Source organism: Phodopus roborovskii, unplaced genomic scaffold, assembly GCF_943737965.1.
Source record: "Phodopus roborovskii unplaced genomic scaffold, PHOROB, whole genome shotgun sequence".
NCBI lineage: Eukaryota > Metazoa > Chordata > Mammalia > Rodentia > Cricetidae > Phodopus > Phodopus roborovskii.
In genome coordinates this window covers 21,155,818-21,179,537 of record NW_026125059.1, presented here as the reverse complement: position 1 = coordinate 21,179,537, position 23,720 = coordinate 21,155,818, and the positions used below count along the sequence as shown (strand labels likewise).

Below are 23,720 nucleotides of genomic sequence, written 5' to 3'. Positions count from 1 at the left end.
GTGGCACACTTCCTGGGAGACACTGATGTTACCAGCTAGGAGCCACCAGAACCCCCAGTGGCCCCATCTAGGTGATTCCAAACCAGCCAGCTGGCTTCAGTTTCCCTCTTAAGCAATCCCAGGTGGGACGGAGTCCATTTTCAAATCTGCTGGGGCCCCACCAGCCTCTCCAGGGAAAAGCAGAGAGCGGAAAGCAGGCAACTGTTTATATGACATACTTTATTTCCAATCTACAACCATTAAAAACACTTTATAAGTTTACACTGTACAGTTCTCATGTCTGAAATAAGACACAGGGCGAGGAGAGCTGGTGGACTAGACGGCTGTCCTCCTGATACCAACCCATCCCAGGAAGGAGCCATTAAAGACAGAATGACAGAAGTGGGTAGTGATAGGGAGGGGGGGGGAGGACAGTGGAAGGGAAGCTGGATAGTTGGCCCAAAGATGCCCTTGGTCCCTTCCCTCCTGAGGGGTCCCTCAGGGCCCACGACTGCAGGACCCTACCCAGGAAACAGGGCTGAGCAAGAAGGGATTTCACAGTAGTGGCCAGGTGGGGAAGGGGAGGCAGGATAGGGAGGAAAGGAGTTTCTAGCTCTTTCCCAGGCGCTGTGCTGGCATTTGGAACTGGCTTTGGCACTATCTCCTGGTTTCCCTGGGATTGGGAGGGTAAGGAGGTGCAGTGTGGAGTGCTGATGGGGAGGGGCTTGGATTTTCTTCTTGCAGCAGGTTCCTTCCCTCTGGCAATGGTGAGGACCCCGGTGGACAAAGGACACATTTTGCCTCCTGCCTCTCCTGGGGGACCCTCCCCCTTGTCTGTAGTGGCCACCTATGCAGATTTCCCCAAAACCCAAATTGGTGGGGGATGGTGAACTGGGAAATGAAATGGGGGGGATAGGAAAGCTGCAGGTCTGTCTCCCCCATCCCCAGTTCCAGCTTCCAAAGATAGGAGATGGAGATGCCACAGTGATGTTTTCTTGGGGGCAGAGGTCCTGAATCTACCAATCTGGTTGACTAGTTGTTTTCCATTGTTCTTGGCACAGGCCAGGCCCAATCTTTCCAATTGAACTGACAGCTCATCTAGGCCAACAATATTGTTGTTGCTGCCAAACTAGTCTACATCAGAGTGACCTGGAGGCTCTTTCAAACTCCGCCCCCCCACACACACTTGCTAGGCCTGCTTCAGGGGGTCTTGCGTGGAGCTAACAATCTGCACTCTGTCAACTTTCCTGGTGAGGCTTCTACTGCTGGGACAGAGTTTGAGAGACACTAGTCTTCAGTGGTGACCCCAGTTGCCTTGGCAACATGTAACTCCTAAGGCAAGCCATGCTGGCAAGGCCCGGCTGTAAAGGTACAAAAAGATGTAGACAGATGCTAGGGATGGTGCTGTGGTGAGTGAGCCCCTGTGCAAAGAAATTAAATAAGGCACAGAGATCAATGGCAGAGCCAAGAGTCGGGGGGGGGGGCAGGGCCCAAAGGGTCCGGTGGAGGCTGTAGGACCCCCAAACGCAAAGGATATTTGAAGCCCATAGGGCCATCCTGCTGCTCCTGGGAAGACCATAGAACTGTCACGATCAAACTTGGGGTAGGGTTCCAGACTGCTAGCTAAGGGTTCTCTTCACAGAAGTGGCATAGGTGACTTTGGATGTGGTCTGACAAGGAAGCCAGACTGTCTGCCTCAGAGGAAACCAAAGGCTCTTCCCTTAGGTCCAGGGGGCTAGTGAAGGGCAGGGCGGGGAGAACAGGGTCAGTGGGGTAGACAAAGGGAAGAGAAGGCTCCCGGGAGGATGAGGAGGAAAGTGGTCAGTTGGCAGAGGAGCCCTGAGCAGGAACTGTTGGCCAGCATCATGCCCTCGGTGCCCTTTAATGGGTATGTGGATTCGGCAACTGCAAAAGCTGTTGGTTCAGGAGGGTAAGGTTCTGCCAAGATGAGCTGATCTGGGGGAGGTGAAGGCTAAGGGAGAACAGACAGGATGGACAGAGACACAAACCCAAGAAAAAGAAGTCAAACTTCTGCTCTATACCAAGGCCACCAAGAGTGGGCAGGGCAGAGACGACCCAAAAGTGAGCACGGGGTCCATGTCCATCACACATCCTCCAGTGGAAGGTGATGTGGCTGTTATTAGAAGTAGGGCAGACAGGAGACAGAGACTGGGGCTTTTCTGGGCTGAGGTTGCTGGGATAGGACGAGTCTGAGGAGAAGGGTGTAAGAGATGGCGTTGCATGATTCATGGAACAAAGGGGACGCCTCCAGTGAGAAAAAAAAACAAAAAACAAAATAAGCACAAGATTGGATGATCCTAGATCTGAGAGCAGACCTTGAAATTATAAGACAAACTGGACATGGCACTTCCCTGATGGGGTGGGATGTGAGTTTCTAGGGACAGGGACGGGGTTGTCAAGATCAGATGAAAGTTCCTAAGAGGGAAGTGTGTATTGAGGACATAGGAGGGCTGAGAGCTGGTGCTACAGAAACCCCAGGGTCCCAGATAAGAAAAGCTGGTGGTAGGCTAGGACCACAGCATCTGGTGGTAGAAACCAGCTAAGGAGTGGTGGCAGGGAGAAGCGAAGCTGTGGATGATAAAGGAGGGGGTGGGTGTGAGGTGGAAGATGGGGGTTCAGCTGAGCCCCCAGAGCATGCTTCACACACTCTGCACAGAACCTTGTGAGAGTCAAGAGCCCTGGCATGTGCTGGTAGCTCCTCCCCTGCCTTGCTGGGAGGCCTTGGACAAGCCACTCCCTTCTCCATGTGTAAAACATGAACGGATGAGACAACAATGGATAATGTTGGATTCTGTCTACATGAATACCTAAAACAGACCAGTACAAAAAGGAAGAGAGAGCAGAGGTCATTCAGCCCTGGAGCAGGGAATTATTGTTTGGGGGGTCAGTTATTAATTATTATGATGGGATGCGATCTCAGTTTGGGACGCAAAAGTTCTGGAGAAGTAGTGGTGACACAATATTGTGAATGTACATAAAAGACTCTTAAGGTCGGGGTTGTGGCAAATGCCAGTGAAGAGACAGGAAGATGAGGGGTTCAAGTTCATCCTTGGTTACACAGTGAGTTGGAGGCCAACTGACGATACAGGAAACACCGTCTCAAAATAAATAACTTAAAAGCCTCTTAGACATTGAAGACATAGCTCAGTGGTAAAGTGCTTGTCTCACATGCCGAGTCTCAATTCCAGCATGTGGACATGTGTGTGCATGCATGCACGCGTGCGCTCACACACACACACACACACACACACACAGACAGTTGCCTAAAGGACTAAAGCAGCATTTTAAAATGTGAGCAGGTTGGCTGAGATTCCCATTTATTTTAAGGTCAACAAGAGAAGACAGTACACAGTATCACTGGAGTCAGGGCACCGAGGGCTCCATGCCTGTAGAGTGTGGGGTCAGATTTACTAGAGATCTGTACAGAACTTCAGCTTTCCTTGGGAGATTAGCAGGCATGATGTGTTGGGTCTTTACCACAGCCACCACTTTATAGCTGGGGAAACTGAGGCATAAGCTAGATGTGTGATTTGGCCACCATCATTCACGTTAGTGGCAGTTAATTATTTTGTAAATAGTCATCTGGAAAACATGCTTTGTCTTAGCTAAAACATGAACCAGCTATCCAATCTTTGAAGGAAGAGCTCATGCCCCACATTAGTTTGTCTCTCAGAGTAAATATGCTTGCTCACGTGACTGGTGGGAACGGTAAGAGCCACATATGCTTCTCTTCTTACCATGGCTGCCGGGAATCTCAAGAATGAAATTTAACACTGTGTATGGTGGTGCACGCCTGTTAATTATTTGTTAATTAAACTTGGGAGGCAGAGGCAATTTCCAGATCTGCCAGGGATACGTACATAGCACCATCATGTCTAAGAACAGAAACAGACAAACAAAAAGTGTGAGTGTGGGAGGGGTGAATAATTTAAATAACTTGAATTGTGTAATTATGGGGATTACAGTGCGTTGACTGGGGAAAGTTTCTTTTCTTTTCCAAATGCTGGGGGTGCCCCACTACTGAGATACTGAGATGTCCCTAGTCCTCACCCTTCGATTTTCTACTTCTGTTTCCCAATACCAGGGAAAGAACCCAGGGCCTCATACATGGGAGGCAAGCATCTACCACTGAGCTACCTACCCAGCACTTCCTAAAATCATTATTTTGAGGCAAGGGCTCAGAAAACTGCCCAGGCTGACCATGAACTCACTCTATAGCCCAAGCAGGCTTTGAACTTGATCCTCCTTCTTCAGTCTCTGAGTAGCTGTAGTTAAAGTGTTATACCATCAGCCTCAACTTTCTGGCTTTGTTATTTTATGGAACACGTGACTAAGGTGGAACACTGTTTTTGGTGCCCTTTGGAAATCCTTGGGATAATTCATCCAAAGCAGAGTTTGGTTGAGACACTCCCCACCCCCAAGTCTCCCAGTTCAGTGCTCGGGGTTCTTGTCTTGCCTCCTGGGTTTGGCAAATTTGGGATACCCTGAATCTAGCCAGTGTCCCAGTGAGTTTGTAGAGAAAACAAGAGTCTAATTGTAAAGTTGATGACTTCCTGGTTCTAGGCTCAGGCATGAGAACTGTATCTGTTTTCTTATTTGCAGAACAAGAGCACTAAGCCCTGTGGTGTCAAAACTGTCTCTTAAGGAGGGGGATTGGGGATGTGACCTCTAAACAGTAAAGTACGCTAGGGGGGCTGGTTCAGGGATGGTTGTAACTACAATGAAGTTGTTACTACAAGGGAGAGCTAGTGGACAGTTAATGGAACTGGATCTGTTCTGGGTGGGTGGGGAAGAGGAAGACTCAGTGGGGGGGGGGTCTCTGGGCAAGAGACAAAGCTGAGTGATTGACATATCCATCATGAACGGTACAAAGTGGTATGGTGGCGTCCAGAAGGTCAAGTCTTTTGAGAACTTAGTTTTGTCACCTGGAGGATAGGTGTAGATGACTATCCCTGGAGAGACCAAGAGATAGGGACCAATTTGAGCTCCTAGAGGACAAGCCTTGGTTGGATGAGGACTGGGAGGAAAGCTAAGACAAAGGAAAATGGGTTCTGATGCCTTGTTTAGTCAGGGGGCCCCAAGAGCTGTGAATTTCATTTCAAAACCCATTACCATTGCCTCCAAGATGGTCTAACTTAATTTAGCCCTGGGAAAAGATGAGACATAATTTAGTTTCAGTCATGAAACTCAACCTCATGCCCCCAGCCAATTTGTGTCAACCCTGTGAGCCCAAGCCAGGCAATAGAGGACTGGGACACCAAGGTTCCTTGGGGCATTAGTTGGGGTCGGGGGAAGGAGGTAGAGGGCTGAAGGGAAAGGAGAAGAAAGGCAGAGGTGAACAGAAAGAGGATGGATTGGGAGGAAGGGTGTTGCTCCTTCTCAGGACCCCAGGCCTCCAGGGGAGTGTCCCAAGTAGGCCAGGCAGTTTTCTGCTTTGGGAATGTTACCAAGACATAAAAGGCATTTGAAGAAACAAACTTAGAAATTACATTTCAAAAAGAGTAGAGAGATTTACAAACTAACCCATCCACCCCCCCAAAAAAGGAAATAGAACCAGTTACCAAGTAAAATGCTAAAGGTCAAACCAAACCAATATTTACATGTAACATTTTCAACCCTATCAAGCCCTGTGTCCAGAGGCTTCTATAGGAACAGTGACAAGTGGCCTTGCACAGTGGCAAGCAAGAATTAGAAACAGAGACTGAAAACCAAGACTTAGAGCTTACAACACCTCCTGGGGCCACAGGGGCCAGGTGCTGAGACATTGGTAATGCACAACAACCCAGATGGGACAGGATGGTAAGGCTGAGTGGCCCCTAAGCCCTGGGGTTCAGGTCTATGGGGAATTTTCTTCAAGCCTCCCTGGCTCTCAGCAGCTCTGGGAGGTGGCAGAAGGCCTCTGGTGGCTTGTGGCCTGGTGTGGTCCCCTCAGCTGGAGATAACCTTAGAGGGGTCTCTGACCTCTTGGAGAAGGGCAGTAGCATCCTGGAAGGACCAGGCCCACGGTCCACTGGCTGCTGGCTCTGCCCATACTGTAAGTCATTGGGACATGAGGCAACAGCAGGTGGGATGAACTGACCCTGATATACTGCCCGTAGGGAATGGGGTTGAGGGGCTTTGGGTAACTGTTCCAGGTGTCCCTAAAAAGGTAGCCTGGAAACTGGTAGGTGGGAGTGCAGAGGAACCTCCCTAGTCCCGGAGGAAACTAGCCTTGCAGTTGGCTCTCTGCCTTTCTGATGGGGAACTCTGCACAAAGGCCAATCCATCCTAGGATGAGTCCAGATCCCCAGGCAGGAACAGAAGGGCACACCATCACCTGCACACCTGAAATTGGTTCATTGGCACCAAGGGGAAGCATGTGAGCTCCCTGTACTGCAGTTTGAGTTACACTGGTGTGGCTCAGGCGACTCTTAGGGATAGGGAGGACAGGCAGTAGAGCTGGAGCTAGAAGACGAGCCATGAGTATCTGTAAGGCTAAGAGAAGGGCTGGTGAACAGGCTGGCAGGCTGGTAGACACTCTCAGATCCATGTGCAAAGCTGCAATAGACGACATTCCACAAATCCATCCTGTTTTCTCGCGAGTTCGTACATGGGGAACATGGAGGGGTGGCTGTGCTCAGGACACAGACACAGTAGTCTTCTGTTTGACTTTGTGAGAAAAGGTGCTGGAGGGAAGGGAGGGGTAAGAAGGACCATGGAGGCTGTCTGGGGAGTGGAGACATCATTCTGGCCTACACTTTGTCTGAAACACTTACAGTCTGGTGTATAGAGGCCAGGCCAAGTACCTGGTGATGAGTAAATTGTAGTGATCTGAGACCAAATGGCCAGTGGTTGGGGGAACAAGGTACAGAGCCCCAGCTCTGCCAAGGGGCCCTTCTGACAAAACCAGGTGGTCTGAGCCTGGTGCAGAGCTGCCTCAGCCACATGGGGGACTCCATGGTATCACAAGCCCCACGTTGTCCCAGTGGCAAGAATACCTCTAATAAATTACCTTGGGGGGATTTAAATTATTAAAATAAAGTAAATCACCTTAAATATTTATAGTATGAAAAATTCAAATAAACAATCTAGGCAAGAAATGTTGGTAGGCCCTTGTCTTGAGCTGTGTCCTGGGACCCTAGCCTCTTGGAGCTCTCTCTGCCTTGACCTGACCAACAGAGTCTCTCCCAGGGAGCATTTCTGCTCCCTACTTGCTGCAGGATTGTGGCAGCCATCCCTGCTAGCAAGAGAGAGGCCCTAGGGATCAAGGCATGGCATGTAGGCTTTTACCTCAGCATCAGGTGTTAAGATGGGCCCTATCCATTTCTGTTCTCGTGGAGTCTCCTAAGAAAGCTGGACCTTCAAGTCACCTTGACAAGGCAGTCAGCTCTTCCGGCCTCCAACTCTGAACCTTATACCTCACACACTCTTACCTGCCACCCAGTTCTCGCTACATGTGAGTACAGGCAGGGGGATCCAGCGCTCCAGGATTCCAAGTGTACTTGGCCCTGGCTTCTGCTCTATCATATCCCCCTTCCCTGCTCCAAGAAGGCAGAGAAACCCATCAGCAGGGCTGGGAGGAGGAGGAGGCAAGGGTGATGGGACCCTGCCCAGCCCAGCTCGCTCAAGAGCGTCAAGCTGGACCCTAAGCAAACCCCAACTTCTCAGTGGCTTCTCCGCATGTGGTCCATAGGGTGCATCCCTGTGACCCAATCCCTGGAGCCTGGCCAGAAAGGCCTCCTTTTCTGGATCCTTCTAAGAAGTGGTGTGGGTGGTGCCAGGCCCCCTTGAGGACCCAGAAATGACTTGCGGAGCTCTTCGGGTGCTTTTGAGGCCCAGTCCTGGTCTTTCTCCTGCTCACTGCCTTCCCCTGGAAATCAGAGGTCACCTCCCAGCAGTCAGTGGGACACCCTGCTTTACCTTGAAAAGCTCTTCTCTGGCAGTGGTACAGCTGCTGTTCCTCCTGGGCAGAGCGAGGCTGAAGATATGACCCCTTGCCTCATCTCCAGGGTCTGGGCTGCTTAAGGTGGGAGCTTGGCTGCTCTGTGACTCACTGCGGGGCTGCCCTCTCCTCCCCGCCCCAGCCTGACTCTGAAGGGTGCAGCCTGCATTTGGAAGGAGAGTGTCGGATGGTGTTGCGGGATGGTCGGACGAAGCAGGAGGCCAGCGACTGGGCACTACAGTCACAAACAGCATCCTGGGAAGAGACAAGGAAGAGGTCAGGAGCAGCCCTAGTAACTGACTACAGCCACCCAGGAGCTGGGACTCAGCCATGTCTCACACTGCTTCTTAGGGGCTGCAACCCTGCTCTAAACCAATTTTCATCATGTTACTCCAATAGGGCAGCAATGGATCCTCATTCTAATAAAGTCTGGAAGGCACAGAGAAGAAGGCAGACATTATCCATGGTTAAGATTCTCAACATTCTACACATTCAGACACTGACCAGCATAGACATCCCCAAAGCATATTATTATTATTATTATTATTATTATTATTATTATTATTATTAGCACTTGCAAAATACAAACACTTCTCTGCCACTATGAATGTCTAGGTTTCTGTTAGTTTGTTTTTGTTGTAATTTATACTGTCTTTGGGCATTTTGCTTGTATGTGTGTCTATGCACCACGTGTATGTAGTGCCCAGAGTCCAGAAGAAGGTGTCAGATATCCTGGAACTAGAGCTATACACAGCTCTTAGCCACTATGTGGGTGCTGAGAATCAAACCCACGTTCCCTGGAAGAGCAGCCAGTGCTCTTATGAGCTGAGCATCTTTCCAGCCCCTGGGTCTCAGTTTTAATGGCTCTATAGGATCCTACTAAATGGAAAGAAATATCTTCTAATTCACCCACCCCCACTCCTCCCCCCCCCCCCCCAGCACTAGACATGGAACCTAGGGCCTTGAGCTCTACCACTAGGCTACATCCTCAGCTCCAATTTGCTTTTCTGTTATCTTCTTTGTGACAGGCATACTAGGTAGCTCCATCTGGCCTTGAATTCACTATGCAGCCCAGGCTGGCCTCAACTTGGGGTGTTTTTGTCTTAGATACTCAAGTACTGGGGTTATGGGTTTATGCTATCCCATCTGGTAAATGCTTTCCTCCTCCCCTGGGAGCACTGGGCATTTCCCAGTACACTTCTGCTGTATATTTAGGTAGATCCGTTCTTTTTGTTTCTTTTTGTGTTTTTGAGACAAGGTTTCTCTGTGTAGCTGTAGACAGAGCTGGCCTCAAAATCAAAGATCCACCTGCCTCTGCCTCCTGAGTGCTGGGATCAAAGGTGTGCACCACCATGCCCGGCTCATTCATTCTCATAAGTATTACCAGAACACAGAAATGGTCGGAAACACTGCTGATAAACCTGATTTTCTGTCCAGTCATGACTCTGCACTTACTAGGCAAGTGACACTTCTATGAGTCTTTATCTCCTCTCTCTACAACTCTACATGAAAGGATGTTGTATTTCTCAGTACCATGAGGGTCAGATCAAACACAACATGCAAACACTGTGGCACAGGTCCTACTAAGCACTTCTCCTGTCTCAACAACACGTCCCCTTTTCCTTTCTTTCTCTTGTGAAGTGTTGGGAATTGAACTCAGGGCTTCCTATGTGCTAGGGAAATGGTTTTACCATCAAGCTACACTCCAGTCCTCTATGGTTGTGACTTTCCTCCTTTTTTTTTTTTTTAAGGATGCATTTATTTATACATGTCTGAATGTTCTGCCTCCTGTATATAAATGCACCACGTGTGTACAGTGAAGGCAGAAGAGAGCGGAAGAACCCCTGGAACTGGAGTTACGGGCAGTTGTGAGCCATCAGGTGAGTGCTGGGAACTGAACCCAGTTCCTCTGCAGGAGCAGTAAATGCTCTTAATTGCTGGGCCAGCTCCCCAGCCTCATGCTATTGTTTCTTACTGTGCTGGTTTTATGGACATGATGGCAGCTGTTGCTATTGTTTTGTCTTTTGAGACAACGTCTACTATATAGCCTGGGCTGGGCTGGAATGTGCCATGTAGACCAGGCTGGCCTCCAGCTAATAAGAGACCCTTCTGCCTCTGCCTCCAAAATGATGGGATTAAAAGTTTGTGCCACCACGTCTGGTTTGTGACAGTTCATTCTTTATCAATGTGACTAAGCCACAGGGCCCTTAGACAACAAGTCTGACGTTATTCTGGGCATTTATATAAGGCTAACACAAAAGGCTGCCTCTCCCCAAATTAAGCAAATTCTGCATGGCTGACAACCTTTAGACTGGGACATTGGATTATTTCCCTCTGCTTCTATTTTTTTATTAATTTTAAAAATATTTATTATTGTGGGTTATATGTATAAGCATCCACACAGTGGAGGTCAGGGGGCAACTTTCATGAGTCAGCTTTCTCACTCCACCTTTTGAGCTCCAGGGAGTGAACCTAGATCATCGTGTTTAGTGGCAAGTACTTTTTGCTGCTTCTCTTGCGTTTGGACTTAAACTGAAATAAGGGCACTTCCTGGCCATGAGGCTGCCCATCTTCAGACCTGATTAAAGTCATTAACTTTCCTGGTTCTCAGGCCTTGGGACTCAGACCTGAACTAAACCATTGGCCAGACCCTATGCCAGACTCTTAAAACTGAGACTCTCTCATTCATTCTTGTATTTATCCTCACTCTCTCCCCCCTCCCCTTCCTTCCCTCCCTCTTGCCTCTCTTGAATATACTAGAACTTGATGGGAGATGTCCTTCTGTATACTGTGAAAATGTTTCTCTTATTCAATTTAATAAATGAAGCTATTTCTAGGCCAGGCGTTGGTGACATACACCTTTAATCCTAGCACTTGGGAGGCAGAGGCAGGTGAGTCTCTGTGAGTTAAAGTCCAGCCTGATCTATAGAGTGAGTTCCAGGACAGGCTCCAAAGCAATACAGAGAAACCCTATCTCAAAAAAAAAAAAAAAAAAAAAAAAAAAGTTTCAGCCAATGGCATCATGTAGCCAGGCAGAAAGTTAAGGTGGGGCTACCAAACTGGGAGAATTCTGGAAGGAACGTGAAGAGTGGTTCTCAAGAGAGATGCCATGTAGTCCTACCAACCAAGAAGGTAGGACGCCTGGGCTTTCTCTAGTAAGCCAAGACCACATGGAGATACACAGATTAACAGAAATGGGTTAATAATTAAAAGGTCAGTGAGAAGCCTGAGTCATCAGCCAAATGGTTTATAATTAATATAAACCTCTGTGTTTATTTGGATCTAAATGGATGCAGGACCAGGTGAAACAGAAACCTCCATCCACAAGGACTAAACACAGGGCTTCACACATTATAGGCTTTGTGAAGTCTTGTTAGGGTGGGGAAGTGGCAATTGGTGAATGTGTTTTATAACCAGTCTTCTAAGAGTGAGGGTGGGTAAAGCCTTGATTTGTAACTTTTCAAAGCTTCCCCCACCCCCCGGCATTTGTCCTCTTATTACAGCAATCTTAAGCTACAAAGGCACACACAGAATGCTAACAAATGACTCTGAGAAGCTCAACAAGTCACTCTGTCAGCACATCCCTCCTCCGGAGGGACCAGAGGGATGCTGCAGATCAGTGCAGTATGGTGGAAAGGCAAATGGCGGAGCCATGCTCACTAATCTCTTGGCATTAGGTCTGTGTCATTTCAAGTCATGTTCATGTTCATACCGGATCAGTGTAAGAACATTTTAAGATGCACAGGTAATATCTTCCCTGCATTTAAGAGCCAGAAGAGGGTCTGGGAACATACCTCAGTTGGTAGAGTGCTTGCCTGGCACGCACAGAGCCCTGGATATCATCTCCAGACCATATAAACCGAATGTCATGCACATACCCGTAATCCCAGCACACTGGAGGCAGAGGCAAGGGGATCAGGAATTCAAGGTGATCCTCAGTCACACAGAAAGTTCAAGGTCAGCCGGGGATACAAGAGACTCTGACTTTAAAGACTAAAAAAGCATAACACAACATAAAACAGAAGATTTTGAACTTTCTAGGCTATCCCCCATCCTGACAGAAGGGCAAAGTCCATCCTTACCTCACTGGAAAGGATCAAGGTTCCATCTCCATCCCGAAGGGCACCATCTTTCCCGACCTGGGAGAGCATGGTGGGTCTGACCTCTTCACTACCAACTGCCTTGGCTGCCTTCTTATTCAGGATCCTGGCTACACCCTCAGCTTGATGGTAGCTGGCAGGGGAGAGGGGCTCTGGTTTCTTGGAACTCTCCTCTCCTGCTGTGGTAATGGGGCTCGGTGCCCGGCCACACACATTCCGGAAGAACTCCTGTACAATGCCATACTTGGGAGGCTCCGGCTTGGTTCGGGCCTCAGACATGCCCAGTTTCCAGACAGACTCAGTGCTCCCTGAGTGCTCCACCACGCTGAACAGGCTGGACAGCCCATCGTTGATATTCCTCAGCACTGGGCTATCCCGTGTGGTGGTGGAGCGGGCCCAGGCTGAGCCATTCTGCTTGCCTTGGTGCAGATTCCACAGGCTGCGGTCCTTGGTGCTGTCCAGCTTGGACACTGATCGCCTCTGGAGCTTGGGTGAGCCATACTTAGGCGAGCAGCATGGCCGCTCAATGCGCGAATGGACCTTGTCCAGGGAGGAGGAGATCTGCTTGCTGCGTACTGACATAAGCGAGGAGCTGCGGGGTGACCAGCTCTTGCTATGGAGGCTGCTGCGGGGTGGGTCAGTCTGCAGGCCCACACTGACTGTCCGGATGGTCTGCGTGCCCACACTGGCCAGTCCTACTGTCTGGCTGGATGTGCTCTTTACCTTCCTCTCTAGCGAGCCAGAGCGCATGGCCTGCCGCACGCAGTTGGTGATCTCCTTCATGTCATCACTCATGTTGCCTGACATTTCAAAGTCATGCAAGGCTGCAGGGAAAGCAGGCCCAGAACTCGAGGTGTTGCCCCCGGATCCTCCATCAAGGCGCTGCCGGGAGAAGTTGCAAAGCCACCGGCTATAGGAACTCTCAGCTAGCCCATCTGCCTCGGCGGACTCCTTGGGCTTGGCTGTGGTGAAGAGGAACCCTGGTTCAATGAGGATCTTGCCCTCCTTGTCATGGACAACAGGGACACCCAGGCGCCGGGCCACTGGGGGACTATAGTAGACTCGTATGCCAGTCTTGTCTGGAGCAGTGTAGCTGCGCTGCATCTGCCTCCCTGCAGGCTCCTGGCAGGCCAGGGTACCCATGCGGTTGGAGTCCCGAGTGGACAGCCCAGTCTTTTCCTTGGCATCTTTCTCAGGCTCCGTTGGCTCAGTACTCACAAAGGCAAAAGCAGGGCTGTTGGGCAGCTTCTTGTTCCGGCCATCTCCACCAGCGAGGTAGGGGGAACAGTCGAGCAAACTTTCAAACTCAGACATGGAGGAAACAGATTTGGTCCTGGGAAAAGTAGAGGAAGAAAATGGGATTAATGGAAAATAACATATCAAGCATGCTAGTGTACTTAATGGGATATGCAAGTGGAGACCAGACCTGTCTTGCCTATCTCTTGTAGACAACTTTGCTGGTACCTCTCCAAACCCTCTCTCCACACTACCTATATACTCAGGTGGCATGAACACTAGCACCACACTTAACCTCTCACCAGGAACAGCCCTCCTGAAGGCAGCTCTCAGCTCACAATGGGTGGGATCTGGAGTCAGTACCTGGCTTCCTCACACCTTAGCTGGGATAGCTCTGATTGGTTTGGTTTCTCAGCAAACTCCAGCTGCCCACTAACTAACCTGGCAGCACCTCAGATGCCCCATCAATCATTTGAAATTCCCTTGACCCCGGGCCTTCATTTCCTGTCTTACATCCAGGTAAGGTTTGCTTCTAGGGAGTCCTCTACAGCACATGACTGTTCACTAGGCAGCTCTGGCTATCTCCAATTATCCTACTACAGAGAGGGAGGTACCCAAGGCCCCAGTGCTAGGAATGGCAGAGATGGAATTGAAGCCTGCCCCCACATACACACTCTAGAATGTTCTGTGTTGCCTGTCACATCCTTCATGGAGGGTCTTAATGGTGGAGATACTATCCTTGGGTGTCCCTTTGGCCACAGCATGGGGCTGGGCCCAATGGACACTGCCCAACAACCCCAGAAATGGATATCTACCATGATTCAAACTCCAGGGAGGAAAAGATAACCCTTAAAGGGGCCAAAGGGCTTCTTTGCCAGCAAGTGCAGCTGAGGCCCCAGTTTTCCATACCCAGGGTCAATATTAAACTGCATGCTGTGATCCTCATGGCCCCGAGCTTTCCAGTGCCTGAGGGACCTGGGTTCCAGAGGAAAAAAAACCATTTGGTGGCTCTCCCAACTCTCATGGGGACAGGAGTGGATACACGGGGCAGGGAGTGAAGAGAGTCAAAGCCAAGGGGCTATGGGGGAGGTAGAGCTGGGGTGGGGGACTGGGGAGTAGGGGGCCAGCACCTCTTTAAGCCAGTTCCCCCAAGTTCAGCTTCAGAAACACCCTCCTTGTCGTGGATCTTCTCACTTCGTGTCTGTCAATGGAAGAGACAAGAGTCAGATCTGGTGGCCAGTGTGAAAGGAAGGTGACAGCAGACCAGTGTGGGAGCTGAGCCCAGGCCTTCACATGTGAGTTCTCTCTCTTCTGAGGAGTAAAATACACTCAGCCAGTGGGCCTTTTAGGTGTGACCTGGGCTTAGGCACCTGGAGTGCAAACAGGGATTGCTTGAGACTTAGAACTCATCCCATGACAGTTACTATGGTTGATGGTAATGAACGTGATGGTGAAATTTTTCCACACCGGGTTTTCAGGGCCCATGTCACTAGCTCTGTGAGTTCCCACAAATCCTCTGAGTCTCAGTTCCCCAGAACAGGCATTTGCCTTCGGCAGCCCCATTTCCTGAGTAGTACACTGTCGTGAGGACGGAATGGCGATGTGAAGGGCCTATACATAACCTTTGTTAGTTCTGTGTTCTATGGGCAATGCACCTGGACCTATGTGCAAACTCCTCCGTGTGACCCTACTGACCCCATTCAGGACTAGGCCAGGGCACTTAGTCCCAGACAGCTGGGACTAAGAGATGGAGCGGCTCACCTAAGACCACACAGCTATTTCGAAGGCCTGCTTTCTGTTGATGTATAAATGAAGTGGGGTTTCCCCAAGACATGGGCAGGCAGCCCAGCAGAGGACCCTTCCCAAGCCCTAATCCATGGGCAGGAGTCATGGGGCAGTGACCCTGGGCTAAGAAGCCCAGGGTGTGAGGAAGGTACGGCCTTTGGGACAGGGTTAGCATTCTTTTGCTAACATTTCCCACAAGTAAGAAATTTTCTAGAATAGTCAGGAGCCAATAGAACATGGGTAGCAGGGATGCCCTCACCTCTTTCCAGCTGTTGTCCTGCTTCTCCAGGTCTGAGTGCTTCAGGACCCAGGGTTCGGCAGCCTTCTGCAGCTGAGAAAGACAAAAAGTGTGGGCTGGTGGGCGGGGCTACTCCACGCAGGGCCACTCTCAACTCTATAGCCAGTATGACCCACATCATGGGTCCAGCATTGGCTTCTCACTGGGTAGCAGATCTGAGCCCCCACAGGTGGGTTTGGAATAGCGTAGTAATACAAGCAGTTACTGGGAGGCATCTTCCTGACACAGAGTTAGTAGCTGTTTCTGCTACGTTAATCTATAGTAGAGCTCATAGAACAGCTAGGCAGACAAGCAATAGCTATTTCACACCGGGGACCATGCTGCCATCAATGGTGGCCATCTGTCACAGTCCAGCACTCCTTCCTGCTGAGTCCTGAGGAGACCCCTGGAGCACCATCATTTCCAGGGAGTCCATTTGCATGTGCGCATCAGTTCATCTTACCACCATAGCAACCTCAGGAGTAGGCGTGGCTGTAATTATTTCCATGTAGCAGGTGAGAGGATAAAGATAACAAAAGGAAAGACCTGGCCCAGATGTGGGCAGATGCACCAGCAGCTGGGACTACACGAGCTGCACCATCACTTTGCTTGAATTCAGCCATAGCTTTACAACTGACTTCAAGGGTAACTCACCCTTGCTCCCCCAGTGTTAGTAAAGCTTATGTCCCCCAAATCTTGCAGTTCTGAAAAATCAAGAAGGTTCTGCCTAGGACTGTACCAAGGGTAAAGTGGAGTCTTGAGCAAGGGCAGGATGGACTGGTCAGCTGTTTGCACTTGAGCCCATCTCTCAAACTTTGTTTCTTAGGAACCCAATTAAGACAAATAAAATGGTGTGTGGGCAACCAAAGTCACTTCACCACTAATGAACAGAAATCACAGATGAAGATGGTAAGCCAAGGCCCAGGCAGGGGGACCGAGGAGCAATGTGCCATTCTTGTAGCTAGCTCTTTTATCCCCATGACTACCCTGAGAGATGAGAAGGTCGAACAGCCATCCTTCTTGTGTAGACAAAGCCCAGAGATCACAGGTGACTTGACTAGGCCTGGGCCTCCTGATCAAGCCAGGCCAACTGTCACTCTCTCTTCCTGCTGCCTTTGGATCAGGATATAGAACTCTCGGCTCCTTCTCCAGCACCATGTCTGCCTGTGAGCTACCATGCTTCCCACCATGAAGCTAATGGACTGAACCTGTAAGCCAGCCACAATTGAATGTTTTCCTTTATAAGAGTTGCAGTGGTTATGGTTTCTCTTCACAACATAGACACTGACTAAGACCCTTCCTGCTGCTCTGTAAGCTGTTTTGACTAGGTTGCTTTCATTGAGAGTGCAGCTTATATGGATGTGGGGGCTGACACCCGGGATCCTAGCTCTGCGGAGCTCTGGAGAGGTTGAGGAAGGAGAGCTGGGCATTCCAGGCTCATCTGGGACAACTAAGTGAGATACAGAGAGACTCAGTCTCAAACAAATAAAACAAAAAAGGAAAGGAGGGAAGAGGAAGAAAATAAGAGAAAGAGTAAGCTTTGGGTGTCCTGGTTGGAATCAAGGGAAATAGGTGACCAGATCTAGGAAGCCAACAAATTCCACACATGGTCCCTGCTGGGAAACCAAGTACAAGACTCAGCCCCTATGAGCCAGAAGGTCCCAGCTGTGTATTTGCTGATATCCCATTAACCATGGCATGGCTTGAGCTGCATGATTTCCAAATCATTAAAAAATAATGTTAATGTAACAAAAAAGGAATCATTCCATTGACAGGAAGTTGCCAGAAGGTGCAAAAGTGTGCTCTGAGCAGCGCTCCATGTCACATCACAGGGGATATGCTTTAGTTTGAGGGTGTACCAGCCTGAACTTGCCACACACAGACACTCCCAGAGGTGCAATGTTTGTGTAGCTAGTGAGTGTGACCCTGGAGAAAACCTAGTCCCTTGCAAGAGGACAGCTCATGCCAGATGTTAGGAATGGAGAGATGGCTCAGCTGGTACAAGCATTTGCTGCTTTTTCCAGAGGACTCAGGCTCAGTTCCCAGCCCCCTCATGACAGTTCACAACCATCTGTAACTCCAGTTCCAAGAAACCCAACACCCTCTTCTGGCTTGAGGGTATCAGGCATGTACATGGTGCATACACACACATGCAAGCAAACCACTCATTCACAGTTAAAAAAAAATGTCAGATGTGAGGTTTCTGCTATGTGCCTGTCCTATCAGGAACAGGACATTCTGGGTGATTTTGCTCTATCTGCAAGGTGGCCTTCCAGGGTTGAGAGGGTTAGAGATTGCATTCTGAGAAGACATACAAAGAAGGTAACTCTTGGGGGCTAGAGAGATGGCTCAGTGGTTAAGAACACCGACTATTCTTCTAGAGGACCTGGGTTCAATTCCCAGCACCCATGTGGCAGCTCACAACTGTCTGTAATACTAGTGCCAGGGGACCCGACACCCATGGCAAAGCACCAATACACATAAAATAAAAGTCAACAGAAGAAGAAGAAGGGCTTTTTTTGGAGGTGGCTCCAAACTCCCTAGGCAGCCAGGACAATGACTGTGAGCCCCTATGACTCCGGCCTTCGCCTCACCTGACTGAGGCGGCTCTGCAGCTCCTTCACCTGCTGCTCCACCTGTTGCTTCTCGCCCTGCAGCCGCTCCACCAGCTGCAGCTTCTCCTGACTCCAGTGGCGCTCGCTGATCTGCAGCTGCCGTGTCAGCTCCATGACGGCGCTGTAGGACTCGGCCAGCAGGTGCTGCTGCTCCTCCCGCTCCCTCTGCAGGGCGGCCTTCCAGTCGGACCCGGGTCTCTCGCTGGCACCCTTCCCAGCCTTCAGCTCCGTCTGCAGGAAGGAGCATCGGCTGGGTAGCGGCAGGGGACACTGGCCTGGCACTCATACCAGGGAGACTCTGGGGGACCCTCCATGCTGACCCTCCTTCCAGTAGAGCTGTGGACCCCTTTCTGCATACAAGTCAGACCCTACTCCTCATGTTCTCTTTCTAAGCCTTGGACGCAAAGTGCCACATCCAGAGAGGCTCCGAGGGGTTAGTTAGGTAAGCATTCCACATCTGGCTATAACAGGCAGAACCCCCGGCTACTGATAACCATGCCATTTATCAACTCTCACTCTCTCTTCTCTCTCTCTCTCTCTCCCTCCCTCCCTCTCTCCTTGGTTTTTAAGACAGTGTTTCTCTGTGTAGCGCTGGCTGTCCTGGAATTCACTTTGTAGACCAGGCTGGCCTCAAACTTACAGAAATCTGCCTGCCTCCTCCTCCCGAGTGCTGGGATTAAAGGCGTGTGCTACTACCACTGGCCCTGCCTCCTTTTTATCTGTACTAATAACCCTGCCTCTGTCTCTCTGCTCTGGTCTACTACATTATAAACAGGCTAAGCTTCCGGAGCATTGCAGTTTCTGTGTATCCTTGTGTTCATCTGTCTTCTCTTTATTCTTTTTAGTCTCTTGACATCCTAGTCAGGCCCATCCAGGAGCCAGGCTAGATGTGGCATGCAGGCAGGTGTGGAAGCATCCTTTGACTTCACAGTGCAGCCTAGGTTCCTGTCAATCTCTCTGGGGCACAAGATGAAATGTAAGGGGTCTTGTGCACCTAAGAGCAGCTTAGGACCCTCCTCCCAGATCAGATGGTCTAGATGTGGGCTGGGAACAAGGAAGGAGATATCCCTGAGAAGCAAGGAGGCTTACCTGTGAGGCATGGCCCTTGAGCTCTGCCCGCTCTGTCTCCCACATGGCCTTGGCCTTTGCAAACTGCTGCTGAAGCTCAGTCAGACCCCTACGCTCGTCCCGGAGCAGCCAGCACAGCTCCTTTAGTGTGACCTTCATGTCCGCCAGGGTCTTGATGTACTCATTGGGCTGCAGACAGAGTAAAGCCTGGTCAAGAGCTTTGTGAAGCCAGGGAGGGCCCTAAGAACCTCAGAGAGGGTAAAGGCCAGTCCTGGGATAGCTGAGCTGAGCAGCAGTCTCATACGCAATGAATTGTTACAGAAGCAGATGTTCTGCCCAGATGCAGAGAAACAACCTACCCCAGGCCTTACAGGCCCCAGGCTGCAGGTCTCTTTCCTTTCTGAACTGAGGCAGCCATGGAGCCCCTCAAATGACACCCCCCAACGCCCTTTCCTGGTTCCTTACACACTGCTCACCCACACCCCAGCTCATGGTAGAAGCCTGGGAGGCTGACTCTATGGCTCTCTCTGACCTGTATCTTGATTTGACAGTTCTTAATTCTAGACCATAAGAGCCTCCCTTTGTGTGACCCTGGCCTGGCAGCCTTACCCTGTCCCAGTGTCCCAGTGGTCACAGCCACTCAGCACATCTTGCCACACCTCTATACACACAGTCCTCTTGGTTTAATGCGGTCTGCTTTCCTTTCTGAATTTGACAAGCCCCCTTCATCCATGGAAACACACTACATGTGACCCCTTCTCTGTAACTATTCCTTATACATCAGGTTAACTGCTCTCCTTCCTGTGACCTCACAGTTCATCTGGCTTTCTGTCACTACACTGGGATGACACATGTGCCCCTAGCCCTGAGCAACTGGTGGGCCGGTTCCCACCCAACAAGCATCTGCAGACCCTAAGTCCAATCAGGGCTGTGTGAGAAGACAGCAGGAAGTGAACATTAGCGGATAAGGAGCACGCGAATAAGGTAGGACCGGAAGGGGCTGAACACACCGTGTTCTGGGTCCAGCTGTCCCCCGTGCAGGCCTTGTTATCCGAGTGTTGGGCATTCATCTCTTCTTCCTCCATCAGCAGATACAGTTCCTTCATGCTGTTCACCTGGTTTGAGAAACCACATTCAACAGGCTCAGCCCTCAGACAGTGGCAAGCAGGCAGCCAGACAGAAAGGGCATTGCACAGCCACGCAGGAAGGATGAGCGGCTCAGGATGAACCAAAGCTCACCACTGACTTCCCACATCTTAAGTGTGCCCCATTCCCCCAGCCCGGCACTGTTAAGGCAGAGAAGCAGAACCCAAGCCCCCTGCCCCCTTCTGCCCACTCAGGGCTCGGGCTAAGCTCAGCCATACCTCCAGGAAGTCATCCTCCTCGTGGGGCAGAACCTTGCCCTGCCGCCAACGCTTCAGGAACCACCTGAGCTTCATGAAGAGCAGAAGGAAGTTGTGCTTGAATTGCTGGGACTCCTGAACCAGTATGTTCTTCTCCTGGCTCCAGAATTTCTGCTCCAGCCGCCTTTGGAGGCTCAGACTCTGCAGCTCGAACTCCCGCCTCAGCAGCGCTCTCTGCTGGTCTTCTTTTAGCTGTCAGGACAAGAGTGAGCAAGGGAGGCCTAGGCTGATTCCAGACCCAGATCTAAGGCAGAGGGGAACACTAATGGCAAGTGCCTACTGGTGACTGGCTTCTACCGATAGCAGCCCACTGTACCCAAGGAAGAACTCAAAAGCTGCCGCTGTGGGCTGGAGAGAGAGGGCTGTCAGTAAAGTATCTGCCACACAAGCATAAGGCCCTCAGTTCACTCTCCAGAACCCACACACAAAAACTCGACCAGCCAGCCTACTGTCACCAGTGAGCCCCAGGTGCCAGGAAGGGGTCCTGTCGTGAAACAGCTTGCAGAATGACCTCTGCCCACCATGGCACCATACTCTGAGCACCTACTGGGCATCAGATGTTTCCCATGTGCTCACATCAGTTTGGGAACTATGAAGGTAATTGGGGCCTGCAGAGAGGGCAAGACGCAGAGCAGAGGCATGATGGGATCAAGGAAAGCTGAGAAACCTTAGGGACAGCACTGGGTCACAGCTAAGGGAGTCAAAGGCCTGATATACAGCTCTAAGCAAAGCACAGCTACTCTGTGAGCTCCGTTTCCTCATCTGCAATCCTCCTACATTTTCAGCATGCCCTACCATGCACCACCACAGCAGCTCCTTTATCTGTGAAGTGGGGCATCCCATAGGGAAGAGTGTGAGCATTACAGGATATGATGGTGGAAGGTGTGTTACAGGAAACGATGGTGGAAGGTGTGTTACAGGAAACGATGGTGGAAGGTGTGTTACAGGATACGATGGTGGAAGGTGTGTTACAGGATGCGATGGTGGAAGGTGTGTTACAGGATACGATGGTGGAAGGTGTGTTACAGGAAACGATGGTGGAAGGTGTGTTACAGGATGCGATGGTGGAAAGTGTGTTACAGGATACAATGGTGGAAGGTGTGTTACAGGATGTGGAAGGTGTGTTACAGGATGCGATGGTGGAAGGTGTGTTACAGGATAAAATGGTACAAACTGTTACACTGGCCGTTCTGGAAGGTTGTTTTCTTTCTTTCTTTACATTTATTTATTATTTTCTATGTATGTGGGTGAGTGCAGCTACCATGGCAGGCGTGGTGGTCAGAGAACTAGGGCAGGTTCGTTCTCTCTCACTGTGGGGGTCCTGGAGACTGAATCAAGTTGTAAGGCTTGGTGGCAAATAATTTTACCGGCTTCACCAGCCCCAACAGTAAGGTTTAATAAATGCTATCATGATCCACAGCCAGGTTTGATAGGGGCACCACTTCCAAAACTGAGGCCAAGAGATGACTCAGCAGCTAAAAGCACTGGCTGTTCTTCCTCAGGACCTAGGTTCAATTCCCAGCACCACATCAGGCAGATCACAGGAAATAAGTCTGTCACTTCTGGTCTCCACAGACACCTGCACTGACATGCACATATCCACACACATCTATGTGCAATTAAAAATAAAAATCCTTGGAAACATTTTTAAAGAAATGAAACTGAGAGAGGTGTGGTGGCACATGCCCTTAATCCCAGCACTTGGGAGGCAGAGGCAGGCAGATTCTGCGAGTTCAAATCATCCCAGTCTACAGTGAGCAGACAGCCAGGACTACATAGAGAGAGACACTGTCTCAAACAGAACAGTAAACCCAAAAGACACCAAACAGGCCACTGTCACCTAGGCAGCCAATACCGTGTGCAGGGGTCCAGCCAGTCTAGAGCTGATAATCACAATCTCAGTGACACCCTGGCAGGGTGCTTCCCCCAATGCTATCCCCTTTGGATGACCCTGCTGTTAGTAGTGTTTGATTTCTTCCTATGCTAGGGACAGAATCCAGAGCCTCCTGCAGGCTGGGCAAGTGCCCTGCCACAGAGCTACACCACGGCCTCTGTATCTTCAGTCTCAGGAGGAGAAATGTAGCAGGTGGGGGAAAAAATGTGGCACAAACCCACCTGGACCACTTTCTGGTTGAAGCTGTCAGCCTCCTCCTTCCGGAGCTGCCGCTCCTGGGACAGCTGCTCTTGCAAGCCCCTGAGGCTGTCGTGGGCCTCTGCCAGAACCAGCTGAAGCTCCTTGATCTGCAGTGGGGTGGGGGCCAGACAAGGAGTGGGGAGAGGACACAGGCTGTGGTCAAAGAATCAACAGTAAGCTGGACTCGGGTGTCCTCTCCTAGGCACAACACTGTCATCGTGACAGTTAAATAAAGCAGTACGTGACAGATCCTTCACAGCATAATGTTTAACATTTCTCTCTAGCAAGTTCATTTGCAGAAAAAAGTATTCTGTGCAAACTAAATTTGATTCACAAAGTTGTTCATGGTCTCTTTAATTGATTGCTTTACTTATTTTTGACTTATTCTCACTATTTTTCACAGGCTGGTCTCAACACCTGAGCTCAAGGCATCCTCCTGCTTCAGCCTCCCAAGTAGCTGGGGCTATAGGTGCTTGCCATCATATACTAGTTCATTGTTTATAATTAAAAATTTAGAAGCTTTTTTGTCAAAATCAAGTGTCCATAGGTGTGTGGATTTATTTCTGGGCCTTCGATATCATTGATCCACCTGTCTGTTTTTATGCTAATTAATACCATGCCATTTTTATTGCTATAGCTCTGTAGTAGTGCTTGAAGTCAGGGATGGTGACGCCTCCAAAAGTTCTCTTATTGCACAGGACTGTTTTGGCTATCCTGGGTTCTTGTCTTTCCATATGAAGTTGAATATTGTTCTTGTAAGATCTGCAAAGAACTGTTTTGGAACTCTGATGGGGATAGCATTGAATCTGTAGATTTCTTTTGGTAAGATGACCATCTTACCATGTTAATCCTACTGATTCATGAGCATGGGAGATCTTCCCATACATGACTGGAGGAAAAAAAAATGTCAATATAATTGATGGGAGATGTCATTCTGATTGTAACAAACATAATGATGCCTAACGATATTCTGCTATTACTCATAGATTGGTGACTACCCCAACTGTCATCAGTGGAAACAAATACAGAGACCCACAGCCAAGCATTGGGTTGAGCTCAGGGAATCCCGCTGAACAGAGGAAGGATTGTATGAGGGGTGGTGTTAAGGATATCACAAGGGAACCCATAGAAACAACTAATCTGGGCTCATAGGAGCTCACAGTATCTGGACTGACAGTCAG

The 23,720-nt window shown here is 49.9% G+C and overlaps 1 protein-coding gene across 2 annotated transcripts in view; it reads right to left on the bottom strand.

The window, feature by feature from the left end:
- Nucleotides 1-199: 199 nt before the first annotated feature.
- The window catches only part of Soga1 (suppressor of glucose, autophagy associated 1), a 66,546-nt gene continuing 43,025 nt past the window's right edge, over nucleotides 200-23,720 (bottom strand). For both annotated transcript variants that reach the window (XM_051187674.1, XM_051187684.1), the window contains 9 exons: nucleotides 22,521-22,646; nucleotides 20,367-20,597; nucleotides 20,013-20,117; nucleotides 19,024-19,191; nucleotides 17,914-18,165; nucleotides 15,302-15,373; nucleotides 14,388-14,458; nucleotides 12,004-13,354; nucleotides 200-8,176 (listed from right to left, as the gene is read on the bottom strand). In XM_051187674.1, the coding sequence (XP_051043631.1) occupies nucleotides 8,030-8,176; nucleotides 12,004-13,354; nucleotides 14,388-14,458; nucleotides 15,302-15,373; nucleotides 17,914-18,165; nucleotides 19,024-19,191; nucleotides 20,013-20,117; nucleotides 20,367-20,597; nucleotides 22,521-22,646 (2,523 nt within the window). In that variant the 3' untranslated portion in view covers nucleotides 200-8,029. The remainder of the gene's footprint in view (nucleotides 8,177-12,003; nucleotides 13,355-14,387; nucleotides 14,459-15,301; nucleotides 15,374-17,913; nucleotides 18,166-19,023; nucleotides 19,192-20,012; nucleotides 20,118-20,366; nucleotides 20,598-22,520; nucleotides 22,647-23,720) is intronic.